The 14,254-nt window shown below is 37.4% G+C and overlaps 1 protein-coding gene across 2 annotated transcripts in view; it reads right to left on the minus strand.

Moving 5' to 3' along the window:
* Positions 1-50: 50 nt before the first annotated feature.
* The window catches only part of usp24 (ubiquitin specific peptidase 24), a 59,087-nt gene continuing 44,883 nt past the window's right edge, over positions 51-14,254 (minus strand). For both annotated transcript variants that reach the window (XM_057352320.1, XM_057352319.1), the window contains 21 exons: positions 14,057-14,198; positions 13,858-13,977; positions 13,472-13,692; positions 11,767-11,885; positions 11,470-11,611; positions 11,243-11,393; positions 10,378-10,473; positions 10,166-10,269; positions 9,439-9,552; positions 6,765-6,972; positions 6,547-6,636; positions 6,336-6,438; positions 5,900-6,021; positions 5,706-5,819; positions 5,213-5,278; positions 4,982-5,048; positions 4,810-4,888; positions 4,357-4,432; positions 3,321-3,407; positions 3,114-3,224; positions 51-590 (listed from right to left, as the gene is read on the minus strand). In XM_057352320.1, the coding sequence (XP_057208303.1) occupies positions 528-590; positions 3,114-3,224; positions 3,321-3,407; positions 4,357-4,432; positions 4,810-4,888; positions 4,982-5,048; positions 5,213-5,278; positions 5,706-5,819; positions 5,900-6,021; positions 6,336-6,438; positions 6,547-6,636; positions 6,765-6,972; positions 9,439-9,552; positions 10,166-10,269; positions 10,378-10,473; positions 11,243-11,393; positions 11,470-11,611; positions 11,767-11,885; positions 13,472-13,692; positions 13,858-13,977; positions 14,057-14,198 (2,395 nt within the window). In that variant the 3' untranslated portion in view covers positions 51-527. The remainder of the gene's footprint in view (positions 591-3,113; positions 3,225-3,320; positions 3,408-4,356; positions 4,433-4,809; positions 4,889-4,981; positions 5,049-5,212; positions 5,279-5,705; positions 5,820-5,899; positions 6,022-6,335; positions 6,439-6,546; positions 6,637-6,764; positions 6,973-9,438; positions 9,553-10,165; positions 10,270-10,377; positions 10,474-11,242; positions 11,394-11,469; positions 11,612-11,766; positions 11,886-13,471; positions 13,693-13,857; positions 13,978-14,056; positions 14,199-14,254) is intronic.

A 14,254-nucleotide genomic window follows, 5' to 3' on the forward strand; every position in this document is an offset into this window, starting at 1 on the left:
AACAAATTTGAGGCACCTCTCAAACAGATCCAGAACAAAAATCAGCAAAGGATTCTTAAAAATATTATTTTACATTTGAAATTACACGTATGGAACACATCTTTACATTTCTCATGAATAGTATCTACTTAATTACATTGGCAAATACACGCTGACTTGATTTCCGTTAAAACGTCCCCTCTGGCACCGTTGCATCTGTGTAAAAATTTCAAAGGTAACCCTCCGTTTTTATTATCCCCCGTTTGTCTGACAGAAACATGAACTTCCCGAGACCTGAACTTTAACTTTATCCCATCAGGCTTTAACCGATGACCTTCGGGAGATAAAAAACTCGAGATTTTCGTGTCCGTTTGCAACTCCAGCGAGGTGACCTGAAGAGCGAGAGCTCGGATGGGCTCGTCTGTTGCAGGCGCTTCAATTCCAGTCCCGAGATCAAATGCTAGTATCTGATTGTCTCTTTAGAGCCTCAACATCTTTCTGTCGGAGGGAAACGTATGCGTTTCGCTGTGTAAAAACAATCGGGAGAGTTAAGGGTCCACGTCTTCCAAATCACTTCGAGAATCCCCCAACATCATTGGCGATTCTGATCCCTGAGAGAAAGAAAGAAATAGTTAACCAATAAAATCTATGCGATATGATTTATGGTTTGGAAATAATATATAGCGTTAAACTGAATATGGATCACAATGGTAACTTATATGGGCCATTCCTACAGAATTGGAGCAAACTGCTGTCCCACATAAAAAAAACACATTTAAAAACATTCAAGTATTCAAATCTTAGTTGTTTACTAAGATCCTTCTATCATCTATTGAAACCCACAATAATATTTATAATATCAGTAACTAGGGATGCACAGATACCATATTTTAAAGACCGAGTACCGATATTTTTTTCTGGTACTTGCCGATACCTATACCTATAACCGATGCCTGTATAATGTACAGTAATGTTAATAAACCAGTATCTTACTGGTACATTTTCTTTTGTTTTTAGGTCTACTTAAATTTAAATATTATTTTATATTATATTATAAATATAATTTAACATGTTTGATATTTTTTATCAGGTTCTATTTTTTATGATAAGTAGCACAATTTTACTAGCACATTTACTTCAGTTTACTAAAGTAAACAATATACTCTGTGGTCAAATTATAAAAAATTTAAGGGGGGTGGTGTGGTAAAATGTGAGTGTATTATAACTGTATTATAGCTGTTCAGCGCTAATTTCTTGTTAGGAAATGCCTGGATTCCTCGATTCCGTCCGCGTTTTCCGCATTGCGGAAATCATAGTGCTCCATGTATGTCACGTGAGGTATCGGTCTTTGGTATCGGTATGTCATTACGAGTACGAGTACATGAGCTTGGTATCGGTGCATCCTATCAGTAACATTAATATATACTGTAATATATAATTGCGAGATGGGTGTTCTGAATCCAAACCCCTAAATTTCAACTCATGAAAATTATATTAAAAAAAGCATTTTTTCCCATTGTTTAAAAAATATATTTATGTTTTTTAAAAAGTGAAGTTAAAAAAAATGTTATTATTATATTATATATTTTTATTTTTAATCAATTAAACTTTATGTATAAAGATTTTCATGTTACTACCGAAACTGTGTGTTTTGGTCCATTGGCTGAGACTGGTTTTTAGCCACACCCCTACATTTTTGATCATGCCTACATGTTCCTCTCTCTAATAACTCCATGGTGAGTAGATCGGTCTTATCATTTTTAAGTAAATGTGTTCAAAAGACTGAAAATCTGTGTGTAACTTTAAGGAAGGTCACTGCCAAACATATTTTTTCTGCAATTAAGCAAACTTTCTTGGGCGTTATTCCAGAAAATTTTGTTTTTATGTGTGTACATCTGTTCGGAACTGTGCTTGCTAACCATGTGCTGATTAGCATCTTTGAGCTAGGCTCAAAAGTATTCCAAAATTGTCACTACCGAAACAATCACGACCAAAACGTATCGCTGGGTATCATTGTTTCGGTAGTGACAAAAGGGGACACTTAATCCTTTATTTGGGGAAATAAACAAAACTTAGTAGAGTTATGCAAATAATTAGTATTTTAGTATGTTTTAGTAGTGGTATAGAATGTAAGCTGTAGGTTTTCTATTAGACATTTACTGTCATATGTGTATTTGCTATATGTGCTGGCTGCGTATGTGCAACATAGTTAGTTATTTGTATTAACATAAAATGTTGAAAGTCTGATTCTGATTAAATTGTATTGAGAATTGTGATCACTACCAAAACATTACCATCGCTACTGAAAATGTGTGTCATGACCGAAACATGGGATGTTTTGTCAAAAATAAAGTATATTAAAGTTTCAACTGAGATGTTATGATAGTGTTTGGTTCAATGTATATATAAACTGATGAATCCTTAACTTTGAAATCAGTATGATACATTTTATGCCTTTTACAAAGAAAAATTGGATTAAAAAAACAACAAATCTCATAAATTACACTTGAAATATTGTTACATTTTTTACTTATTGTTAATATTATTGATTTACATGTGAAAACATTTGATAAAAATAGCAAAAAATATATTTAAAAAGTAGATTTAAACAAAATATTAATATGTAAATATAATCCTTCTTATTAAATGATATATTATTGTGTTTCGGTAGTGACAAAATTTGGGGAGAGGAAGAATATTTCAAAACTTTCTGAAATTACAATATGAAAATTAACTGCACAATTACTAGAAATGTGTACCTTTGATATTATAGAATTTGCATACATACAAAAATACAAAACAAAATTTCAAGATGTTTCCAACTCTGATTTTGCACCAATTCTGTAGAATAGCCCATGAACTATACAGTTGTTTTTTATTTGTTTAATTGCTACTGCCCAATTAAAATATTTTACTCATCATCTCTGATATATTTTACCATAGTGTTATTTTATCATATTGCTTAACAAAATGGTTCACGATGTAATACAATTTGCCTGAAATTTACAGTCCATCTGCTAAAAGTTTTGTTGTTTTTCGTATACTAGTATATAGATGACCACTAAGCTAGAAAACGTCAACCAAAAAATGTAAAGGTTTATGAGTCTTAAATGAGAAGAGAGAGAGAGGGATACCTGTCGGAGACTTCTGTCTGAGTTCTCATTGGCTGGACTGCCATCTGAACCATTACTGCTTCCAGACTGATCCTTCTCATTGAGTAAAGCTGTAGCATAAGCCAATGTGTCCTAAACAAACACATACACAAACATCATTCATCTAATTTAGCACATGACTGTAATGAATGTACGGTCAGCCAGACTATATGTGTGCAGTAACTGTACCTGTGCTGAGATGGTGCGCTGGAAGGTTTTAGCTGTGGACGTCTCATTTGACACGTTACTTTGAGGCGTCCAGTAGTGTTCAGACATCTGAAAGAGAGAAGAGGAATATAACCAGCTGTTGTTTCAGAACAAAAGTGTGTGTGTGGTCTCACAGTCACATTGTTTTAGTTATAGTTTGTGTCCTGATGAAAACGTCCTTAATACTAAATCAATAAAATTGACAAGAAGTTTTTTTTAAAGTGTGTTACTACGTCTGTCCACAGACCAACAGTTCATTATTGTCTTGATTTATAAGTGTTGTGAATTTTGAGAAGACAATAACTTTCTTTGTCATTGATCTATGACAAGCTGCTTTGGGTGTTTTTAAGTTTTAAGTAATTCCTATATAAGATATTTTCTAAAGACCAATTAGCTTAAACAAGTAACACTTAAAATAACAAACATCTTTGATACTAAAATTATTTTGACAAGAAATATGTTAAGGCATAATGTACATTATCCCACTTATTACAAGGTTTACTTATGACATAATTGCAAAATTGTATATTAAATATTAATTTAGATTTTATTAGCTCATTTTTAACGAATACAGACCTTCCACTATCGAAACAGGCAATTTGGTTAAATAATTTGTAAATATGTTATGTTATTAAAAGACATATTTCTAGTAAATTCTGTGTAATATTAAACTGTGCCTGTCAAAATGATTTGCACCACCCGGGTTACCGTGTGCTATTAGTTTTGAGCAGTTGTTATCTGGGAATATCAGACCTTGGAATGTCGCGATTGGCCAACCAGAATCAAGTATTCCAGAGTGCTGCAAAGTTTTACTTAAATTCTTTAAGTGCAAAATTTAAAAGAATTACAAACTTTAAACAAAAAGTAAAAACTTAAAATCAATAATCGAATATTTGATATACTTGTTACTGTTTTGTAAATTTTCAGTTTTTTTATTCACTGTTTTCATGAATTGGCCATGTTTTAGAGATGGTTTAGGTTAATGATGCATACAGTATAAGGTCAAACAGTCTTGTACCTTCTTCTGTAGCCACTGCACAGCCCAGCTCCAATGTCCCGAGAGCTCTTTAAAATAGTCTTTAGCTGGGGAACATCTAATAGAGAAACAGAAAAAAAAAACACTGAACACACCACACAATATCAGAAACATTATATAACAAGATGCACTTCACATCAGTGACCATATTGGTATTAAAATCATAACTAGTATCAGTCTGATAAAGCTGATTTTGGAGATAATATTTTCTACTGTATCTTAAAAATTTGAATGCCTGGATTTCTTCTAAAAGCCATGTTGATCTTATTTAGTCAAAAACACTATATAGCAACAAACACCTCCACATTAAATTTAGTAAACAACTGTTTGTCTCTGTACACTGAAAATGTTTCCCAATCCAATTCGGCATGCAATGACAAAATATTGTTTCGTATATTGTCCGTCCCTTATTTTATTTCAATCTTCTACACTTACTTCTGAGCCAGTGTGACCAAGAACTTCACACACTGGTAGCAACGGCTGCTGTCCACGTTGTTGCTCTGATGCATTAACGCTGTAAATGAAAAAAGGCATACAAAATTAATTTTACCATGCTGTCCTTTATGATAAGACAAGACTGACAAGAGACACGTGGCACGGTTCTTACCCAGAAGCCCCTTTTCAGATTCAAATGCATATTTGAGTCGCTGGGATTGCAGAGGATCCTCTACCATCTAGAAGGTGAGAGAACACGATGTTACATCACGTAACCCACCCAACAAAATAAAAACAACAACAGCATTCATATGGGACATATATTTTTTCCGTTTTTAAAGTACACATTCTTTTTCTGCACGCCTATGATGTCATGATACAACAGAAAACATGAATCTCTCACCAGGATCTCCAAAAGCAGCTGAAAGACGTTCTTCAGCTCATGGGGAGGAGCCGTCTCCAGATGGTTCTGCAATTCACATGAAAACAAGTTGTTGAATGTTTGTAGTTTTCCGACAGTACATATTTAAGATGTTTAAAGGGACAGTTCAACCAAAAATGAAAATTCTGTCATCATTTACTCACCCTCAGATTGAACAAAACCTGTGTAAATGTCTTTGTTCTGCTAAACACAAAGGAAGATATTTGGAAGTATGTCAGTAACGTCTCTCACTTCCCATTTACTGTCATAGTAAGGAAAATAAATACTACGGGAGTTAATGGGGGGTGAGATCTGTTTGGTTACTGACATTCTTCCAAACATCTTCGTTTGTGTTTTGCAGAACAAGGACATTTATACAGGTATGGTCCAATCTGAGGGTGAGTAAATGATGACAGAATTTTCATTTTTTGGGTTAACTGTCCCTTTAAATTGCAGTTTTTGTCAGGGTACAAACCTTGAGTAACTGCAAAACCTCCAGTGAGAAAGGCTCATTACAGAAGGAGCAATATGTTATCATCTCTATGAGGAACGACAGAGGGCCTGACAGCTCACGCATGGCAAACATCACCTGAAACATATTTGAAAATGGTGACGAGACTGAGCGGTCAAAGAGAGAGAGAGAAAGAGAGAGAGAGACAGACAGTATACCTCCATGAGATACGTCTGACCCTCAGATTTGAAGAGCAATGTGTTGATGTCTGAATCTAGAGGCAGGAGAGGAGAAGATGAAGCCACCAGTCCCGAAGAACTTTGCTTAAACACTCCTTGGGCTGAGAACAAAATCAACACATTATGATTTCTTTTGTTTTTCGGAAGTTCTGATTTCACATTTTCAATTTTCGGCCTCACAAGCTGCTTAGAAGTTACTATAAATAAAATTCTTAGAAATCGATTAACAAACACAAATGTTAGACGGACAGATTTAGTGCCTTCTGGTTCAAGGGTCGAAGGGCCCAAAACCCTCTTTTTCACAGTCGAAACAAAAACTAAACTCAAGACCCCAGACTGTCTGTAAACCAGCTGCTCACTATAGGAACATGGTGAACTCTGCTCTGTGAGCACAAACATCTCTGCACGTTCTTACCCTCCGTCCTCTGAGACGCGAGGTCCGTGTGGAGCACAATCAGGGCCAAAGTGTTGTGAAGATGCAGGAACTCACGAGCCTGTGCTGAACTCCAGCGACGATGCTGAAAAACACAGTGTGTCGGACCGTACTGAGTGCTAAACGCTTAAAACAGAGAACATACAGAAGACAGAAACGTTTGTCTCGTGTAAACAGCAGGTGTCTGCAGTACCTGGTTGCTTTGTCGGTTGGGTCCCAGCAGGAATACAAGCATCCGGCGATAGGCTGAATGTTTCAGCAGCAGCTGACACGGCCCAGTACCCTGAAAGTAGATAGAAGCATCAAAAATGCTTTATTTAACAGCACACGATTTATGACAAATATCCCTGTATTCAATATTCAGACATTAAGTGAACAACCCAGTGCACATGAGAGGCTTGATCTTCTCACCCTCTGTGCAAAGTTACTGAAGAGGCTGAAGTACTGCGAGCAGTTCTTGCAGTTGTCTGCTACGTCTTTATCCAAAAGAGAGAGCAGCATGTCTAACAGACAGTCCAGTCCTGCATCCTGGAAATACAGAGCGCTCTCAAGCGTCTTCTCCAGGACAGTGGCCACCACGACACGAACCTCCCGCACACTGCATTCCAACAGACAGATCCTGCAGAGAGAGAATTATAATATACAATTAAATACATAATTAAACCATGTAGGTTTTCTTAAATAAACACATTTTCTTCATTGAAAAATTGAAATGTTGTCATTAGGGCTGTAAACGATAACGCGCTAACGCATGCGATTCATTTTTTCAAATTAACGCGAGAGAAAATATTTATCGCAATTAACGCAGCATCCGTTTGTTTTGACATATTTGTCTAACGTTACATTATGTAATCACGCTCTTATTCGTGTACAGGCTTTTAAACCACTTAAGCGCAATTTTAAACAGTTGCTTTGACGCGTTCAATGAAGATAGACAGCTTCTAAACTGTGGGACGCGGCAAAACGCAACGCGAGGTCCAGTCTGGTGTAAACAGTCATGGGCTGAAGGCTGCGTCGGTGAATCTCTGTCAGACAGCGCATCCGTGTTAAGTTCTCTTTCGTGCTTGAATGGATAAAACCACACAAGATTATGTCAGAAAGCCCGTTTTGTCTAGCATTTTCTTAAGCACAGACTTCAAAGTGTAAAATAAAATCTTAAATGAATGCAAAGAGTTGTGAAAATGGGAGTGCGGTGACGGTCAGATCTGCGTACTGAGACAGCTCTTAAAGGGGCCACGCTCTTAAACGTGCTGCTGTGACTCCTGTCACTAATGTTAATCAAAGAACAAAATAAAAGAAGAAATCAATGTGATTTTGTAGCTTTAATGAGAATTCTTCTGCATTTAATTTATAATTTAGCATTAAAGACTGTAAAGTGTCCTTCAATTTCTGTGTATTTCCTACATGAGCTCTCAATTATACTGTTGAATGGCTATAATTAATGTTAAATTAATCAATTTAATAGAGACATCAGTTACAGTACTAATATCAAAATGTTAGCTTTCATAAAATGACGCTGTTAAAGAAATATGTTGTTTCTACATCAATTTGAAGAGTAAATGTGAAATTATTAAAATGTAAAAGTATATTTTAAAATATTATTGTTATGCGCGATTAATCGTGATTAATCACAGAAAAAATGTGTGATTAATCCGATTAAATTTTTTAATCGATTGACAGCACTAGTTGTCATCATCACTCGTTTCTTTAAAACTTTCAATAGTAGCCATAAAACTATAACATTTATGTTCCAGAGATATTCCATCTTAAACTAAACATACATCCCCACTAAATAAACTACATACATTCCCATTTCAGCTTACACCATTACACAATTCAACATACTACTTATATTCTTATTTCCACAATTACCTCCAAAATAAAACAAACAGTTGAAAATCCTGGTAGTACAGCCACGGAAAATTAAGACACATTTGTTGAATTTCAACAAAATCTAACCTCACGCGTGGCATGAAGTCATTCAATAGTAATGTGAAACATAAAAGCATGACAAAACACACGAAAACTGATCAAAATTGAGGTCATCACATGAAAATGTATCTTTTTGAACTTTTCCTGAACACATGTATAAATATTATTGTTGAATTGGTTAAAAGTGAACATGAACTTGTTTTCTTTGCAGTATCCGAGATCTGAAAAAATACTGAGCATCTTTGTTAATATGACCTGTTTTCATTGTCTGCAAAAAAATGCAAATAGAAACAATATTTTTATTAGAAATTTGGTAGAATATTGTTAGTAAGTTGAAAGAATAAAACAAAAGTTATCATTTTACTTTAAAGCATAGCTATACATTTTGAACTGGTCTCTTACATTTTTTCCGTGGATGCATTTGTTGGATATTGGCACACCTGAGCTACTTGGGAGGTTTGTGGAAACTCGTTTTGCAGAGCCAGATGTATTAATCCCATCAGTGGAAAAGTCTTAGTCAACATACGACTCCAAGTCTCCATCGATAAGGGAAACAACTGCATTGTTTACTGGAAGTTTGTCAGGCCTCGATAATAAAAACAATCTGGAACATTTCCTGGCTTTGGTTGAGGCGTGGTGTGATAACCAGCCCTACCGTCCGATACGAACCGTCCAATCGTGAAGCAGGGCAGTAGACCTCCCTACCACCCCACATTACCTCACCGTTCCCCTAATCACCACCTTAAACTCTTACAATAAACAGGCCAGGCATCCGTAGCATCAACACGCATTAACCTTCCCAGCGGCCCACCTTTCATGTTGACACAAAGCAGTTGTGCCCGTATCTCATACATGTGCTATAGATTTTCAGATAAGTGCTGGTGGTAATATGATGATTATGACCACACAAGGACACGCACAACTGTTGGTGTTTGAGGGCTGAGCACTAGCTAAAACAAAAGTGAGTTAACATCTGAATCACGTTGGGCCGATTTATGGCTTTGCATGCAACTCACTTATAGGGACTCATAAGGACTTGGTGCTTTTGTTAGGAACTGTATTGGATAGCTTGTTTGTGGAATACAACCGAGGAAAGTCCATGTTTACTGATTCAGGCAAGTTCAATGTGGATCTTGACATCTTTCTCACTCACTTGATGATCTCACGGCCTTCAGGGGACACCAGGTACTGTACCATCCACTGGCACGCTTCACTGCTCTTGGACAACAGGACCTCCACAGTAGCGATCCACTCCTCTGTGTCCACCCTGAGAGAGAGGAAACATATCACAGTTTTGGTATCATTTGTACAGATAAGAGAACCAATATGAGGATAGTTCTTTTCATGGTCGGCAATAATTGATCAAATGGTTGACAATATAGTTTTACACTATTAAAAATAAGAAAAATAAATTGTGCTTCAAGTGAATGTAGGTATTACACTATAATTAATAGAGATTATTATAAGATAAAAAAATGATGACAATGATAAATTCTGTTAAACATAAACTATTAACAAATTAAAAACATCTTTATTAAAGTCAATGAAAAAGTATTTAGTATTTGATTTATTTAGAGATTTTAATTATTTAAGAATTACAAGGTCTGAGTATCTGCTTTGGAAGTCAATTTCGATCAAGGCATGTGCTAAATGCCTAAATGTATATGATCTGTGGATTAATACTGAATGATATCAATATTGAAAATCGAAAGTTTTTTGCAAACTATCGCAACGCTCTATTTCTTTCCTCTTACGACTTCTTTAGATGAAATATTTTAAGATTAAATGAATAATCAATTAACGGAATAAAGAAAACTAGCTTACAGATGATTAAAAATGTATTAGAAACAATGAACAAAAACAAAGCAGCAGCATCACACCTGAGTTTCTTTTTGGTGCGCAGGTACGTGTGGAAGAGAAACTGAACGGCGAGCTGCAGGCTGGTTTTTGCCATTGCTTGATATGATGGATGCTTTAACTTTGTCTGTGAAAAAGAAAACATTAAAGCGCATCGTGTTTATAAAGACAAGAAGACTGCTTACAGAAGGGGCAGTTATCGGAAAAAGAAAAGACATGGAAGCTAAATACTTACAGCATTGACAGAGGCCAGAGACAGCGTGAAGCTAAAGTAATCGCCGTTGTACACGTCTCTGTTCTTCATGAACTTCAGATTTTCATCTCTCACCATCTACAAAGCCAAGAATTGGAATGTCAAACATATCTAAAGATTTCTAGAACACATTCACAATAAGAGACACATCAGCTGAGGAGATATTTCACAGCACAGTTACTATGAAGTCTTTCATTGTCTGCGATATTTTCAAATCCTGTTTTCTAAATCAGGGGTTTTCAAACTTTATGATGCCAAGGACCCCCAAATATGATTAACCTTTTGTGAGGGACCCCCTTTTCTAAAATACTGTATATATCAATTTATATTTTTTTCTGTTTAAAGAAACATTTAAAATGTGTTAGATAAATAGTTAATAGGATAATATAAAGACAACAACTTGTTTCTAAACCTAAATAGTTGGCAACAATTTTACTTTGAGTCCGAAAAAAGAAACTATAGTGAGAAAAACTCACTAGAAAGATTCAAATATAAACAATTCTGGAAACTATCCATAGCAAAAAAAAGCAGATAAACACTGGACTTTTAGCGTTTTTGCTTAATCTTTTTTCCTAGAAAATTTCTGGGGGACCCCTTGCAACCTTCTGTAGGGCCACCCTGGGGTCCTCGGACCCCAGTTTGAAAACCCCTGTTCTAAATGATGAACACGTCAGGTAAATAAAAGAGTAGATTCGATTTTTTAAGCTAAGGGATGACTTGACATTATGCTATATTATATTATGCTATATTGACAGCATTAGCACAGAACAAAAATACTAAATCTACTGAACCCAAAACATTTCTTTTAGTCAATTCAACTTTCCATTTACAAGCTATTAAACTCTACCTGATAAATCCTAGCAGGCATCTTCTCCACAAACAGTCCCTTCTTTTCTCCTTTCTTGACCAAGCGTGTGAGCAGGGTGAGCCGGTCGTTGTTGGCTCTGGGTGGCCGTGGAGAGGACTGGGGTGAGATCTCTGGAGAGGAAGGTGCTGACCTGAGGGGAAGCATTTAGAACATTTATGAATGTGTACGTGAAACATCCACGTAGTGGGAGATGGTGAGTAACTCACAGCGACAGATCTTCTGCTTCTTGCCTCATGATGCTCACACGGCTCTTCTTGGGGAGCACCGGAGAGTTCTGGTCACTGATCCGCTGGTAGAACAGCATGTAAGCGTTCCAGTAGCGCCGCCGGACGTCTGGGTAGGGGTTAGCTGAAATAGGCAAAGACATTGGAGCATTGAAATATAATCATTCAACAGGAGCTACAGTTGGATTAATAGCAAATGTGGCACTGGTCGGGTAAACTTTGTGTGTATATGTATTGAAACCTGTGTTAATTTAAGGGGGAATAGAGAGATTGACTCACACTGATCATAAACTTTTGGTCTGTACTCTCCCCCAAAACACTCGTACTCCAGGGTCTCATCGTTCATGTCGAACTCTTCCACAACGTTGTCATTAAACTTGTACCACCGTCCTCTTGCGCTACCCACAAAAGAAGAGGATGTTATTGCTCAGTTTATTGTGGTCACCCAAAATTCCCCCAATCCCTGCAAGAATAGCTGGTTTTAAAAGGCATTGTGCTGCCAAGCATCTGGGACAGTTTAAAGTTTTCATGAAAAACACACTGGCCAAGAACAGAAGCAAAGCCCCCCCTAGACCCATATAAATACACATGCAATCACACACAAAGGGGCAAATAGACTTCCCACTTATATAAAGCCCATGTTTTAGATATCATGGTTTCTGTATATAAACTCTTTATCAAGAAAACAGATTGTGTGAAACCATAACTGTATTGTTTAAACACAAGGCAGCTGGGATTTTTATGCACATTATACAAACATTACAATGTGTGCGGCAAAAAAGTGGTGATAGGCAAGAGGTTAGTTTAAACCACTAATCCCAAGTTAACATTCAATACACAGCTTGTCCTCATCCTATACTAAAGACATGAATGACACCTCAATTTATGCTGTTTGTTGAGGGGAGGTGTGTTGTTATTTTATAAAGTATAATAAGACAGGTTTGGAAAATTATCATAGATGTGCATTTAGAAACAAACCAGTGCCATATCAAATGACTAGTGGACGTGTTGGACTCGTCCAACACTCTAGAAAAGAAAACAAAGGTACACCTAGCTACTACACCAAAAAACAAGGAAAACTAAAAACATAGCAACATACTAGCAACTATTAAAATTCCTAAAAAAGAAAAAAAGCGTAAAACACCCTAGTAACTATCCAACATCCCAGCAAACTAAAAACATAACATCCTTGCAACACCACAGAAAAAAACATGGCAATCCCCCAGCAATTACTCAACAATTACGCAAAGAAAAGGAATCACAGCAACACCCTAGCAACAACCCAAAAAACCCCTGGAAAGAAGCTACACCCTAGTCTCAGCCTCAGATGTCACGCCCACGGGCCGTTGGCTGAACGTCTCATACATAAGGCACACTTTTCTGAAAACACTTCAGCACTTTCAAAGTCGTCATCTGATTGGTTGAATTTCACAGGATTTCCGGGAGACGTGCTCTGGCGGTCCGCCTGGAAAAAACACGAAGCTACCTGATCTAAGAACTAACCTGTCGTGTTTACAACGGTTGCTATAAGAAATCATCACGATCGACTAAACGCTTAATTCTTAAAAGTATGCGAGGTTCACAGCATCAACTTATAATCATTTTTTTGCAGTTAACTTTTGACACGTTTCTGAATGTACACTGGTCTGTTACTGCAGGGACATTTCCACACCCCTAAACATGACGCGGCACAAAACGTGATTGGTTGCTTTACCTGTCAGTCATATGGCCTCTTGGGCGGGCCTTGGCCAAAGAAAGCGGCGATAAGTTCCAGACCTTCAGTTTAAACTGAAGGTCTGGCTACGCAAGACTACTCAACACCCCAGCAAAGAAAATAACCTAGAAACACCCTAGCAACCACCCAAAACACCCCAGAAAAGAAAACACAGCAATGGCCTAGCAGCCACCCACGTCAGCCCGGTAAAGAAAAATATCTAATCTCAAATATCTAATAGATGTAGAAATCCCACACACGGTCTCTTACCGGCGGTCTTTAATAAATGAATAATAGTGTCCCGCGTGGGCTTGTCCGCTGTGCACAACCACTCCCACCAGCTCATAGTTCTCAGAGATGGTGACCTTCTTCCGAGGTGATCCGCCGGAAGCGGCCTCACCCCCTCTGCCATTCTCTCCGTGATCCACGCTCGAGTCCTGACGAGCCATTCCTGACACTGTATACGGCTCCATGTTCAGCACCCAGGGAAACTTTAACCACACAGAGTAAACACAACCGGTTGTTAATTGCAGATCTAAACTATAACCTGCATGTTGCCATAACCAACAGTTGTGAGCAGCACACAAAAAGAACATTTTATGGCATTGCAGGCCATTTCAAATAGACAAGGCTAATGCTGATGGGTAAATGCTTACTCTGATCTGCTCATCGTATTTGATGGACCGGCCGCTTTCCCAGTCAAAACCAAAGCGCATGAGGTGGATGACCAGCACACTGGGCAGAGACTTTATACAGGTCCGCTTCACAGTGATTCGCTACGACACGAAAAGTGTCAGCACATGAACATATAACTGCATTTCCATATATATCGTTCATCGTGGAAGACAACTGTACCTTCTCTTTACACTTCTCGCAGTAATAGGCATTGCTTCCGTCCAGAACCTCTCCTCTGACAAACTGATCCAGAGAGATCTCCAAACTCTGACAGGACGTCACACCCAGATTCAAAGCCATGAAAGTCTCCTCACGCTCATACCTGCAAACCAAACGCAAATGTCACAGAAGAACCGTAAACAATTAAAGGTTCCTCCA

This window comes from Triplophysa rosa, linkage group LG15, assembly GCF_024868665.1.
Source record: "Triplophysa rosa linkage group LG15, Trosa_1v2, whole genome shotgun sequence".
NCBI lineage: Eukaryota > Metazoa > Chordata > Actinopteri > Cypriniformes > Nemacheilidae > Triplophysa > Triplophysa rosa.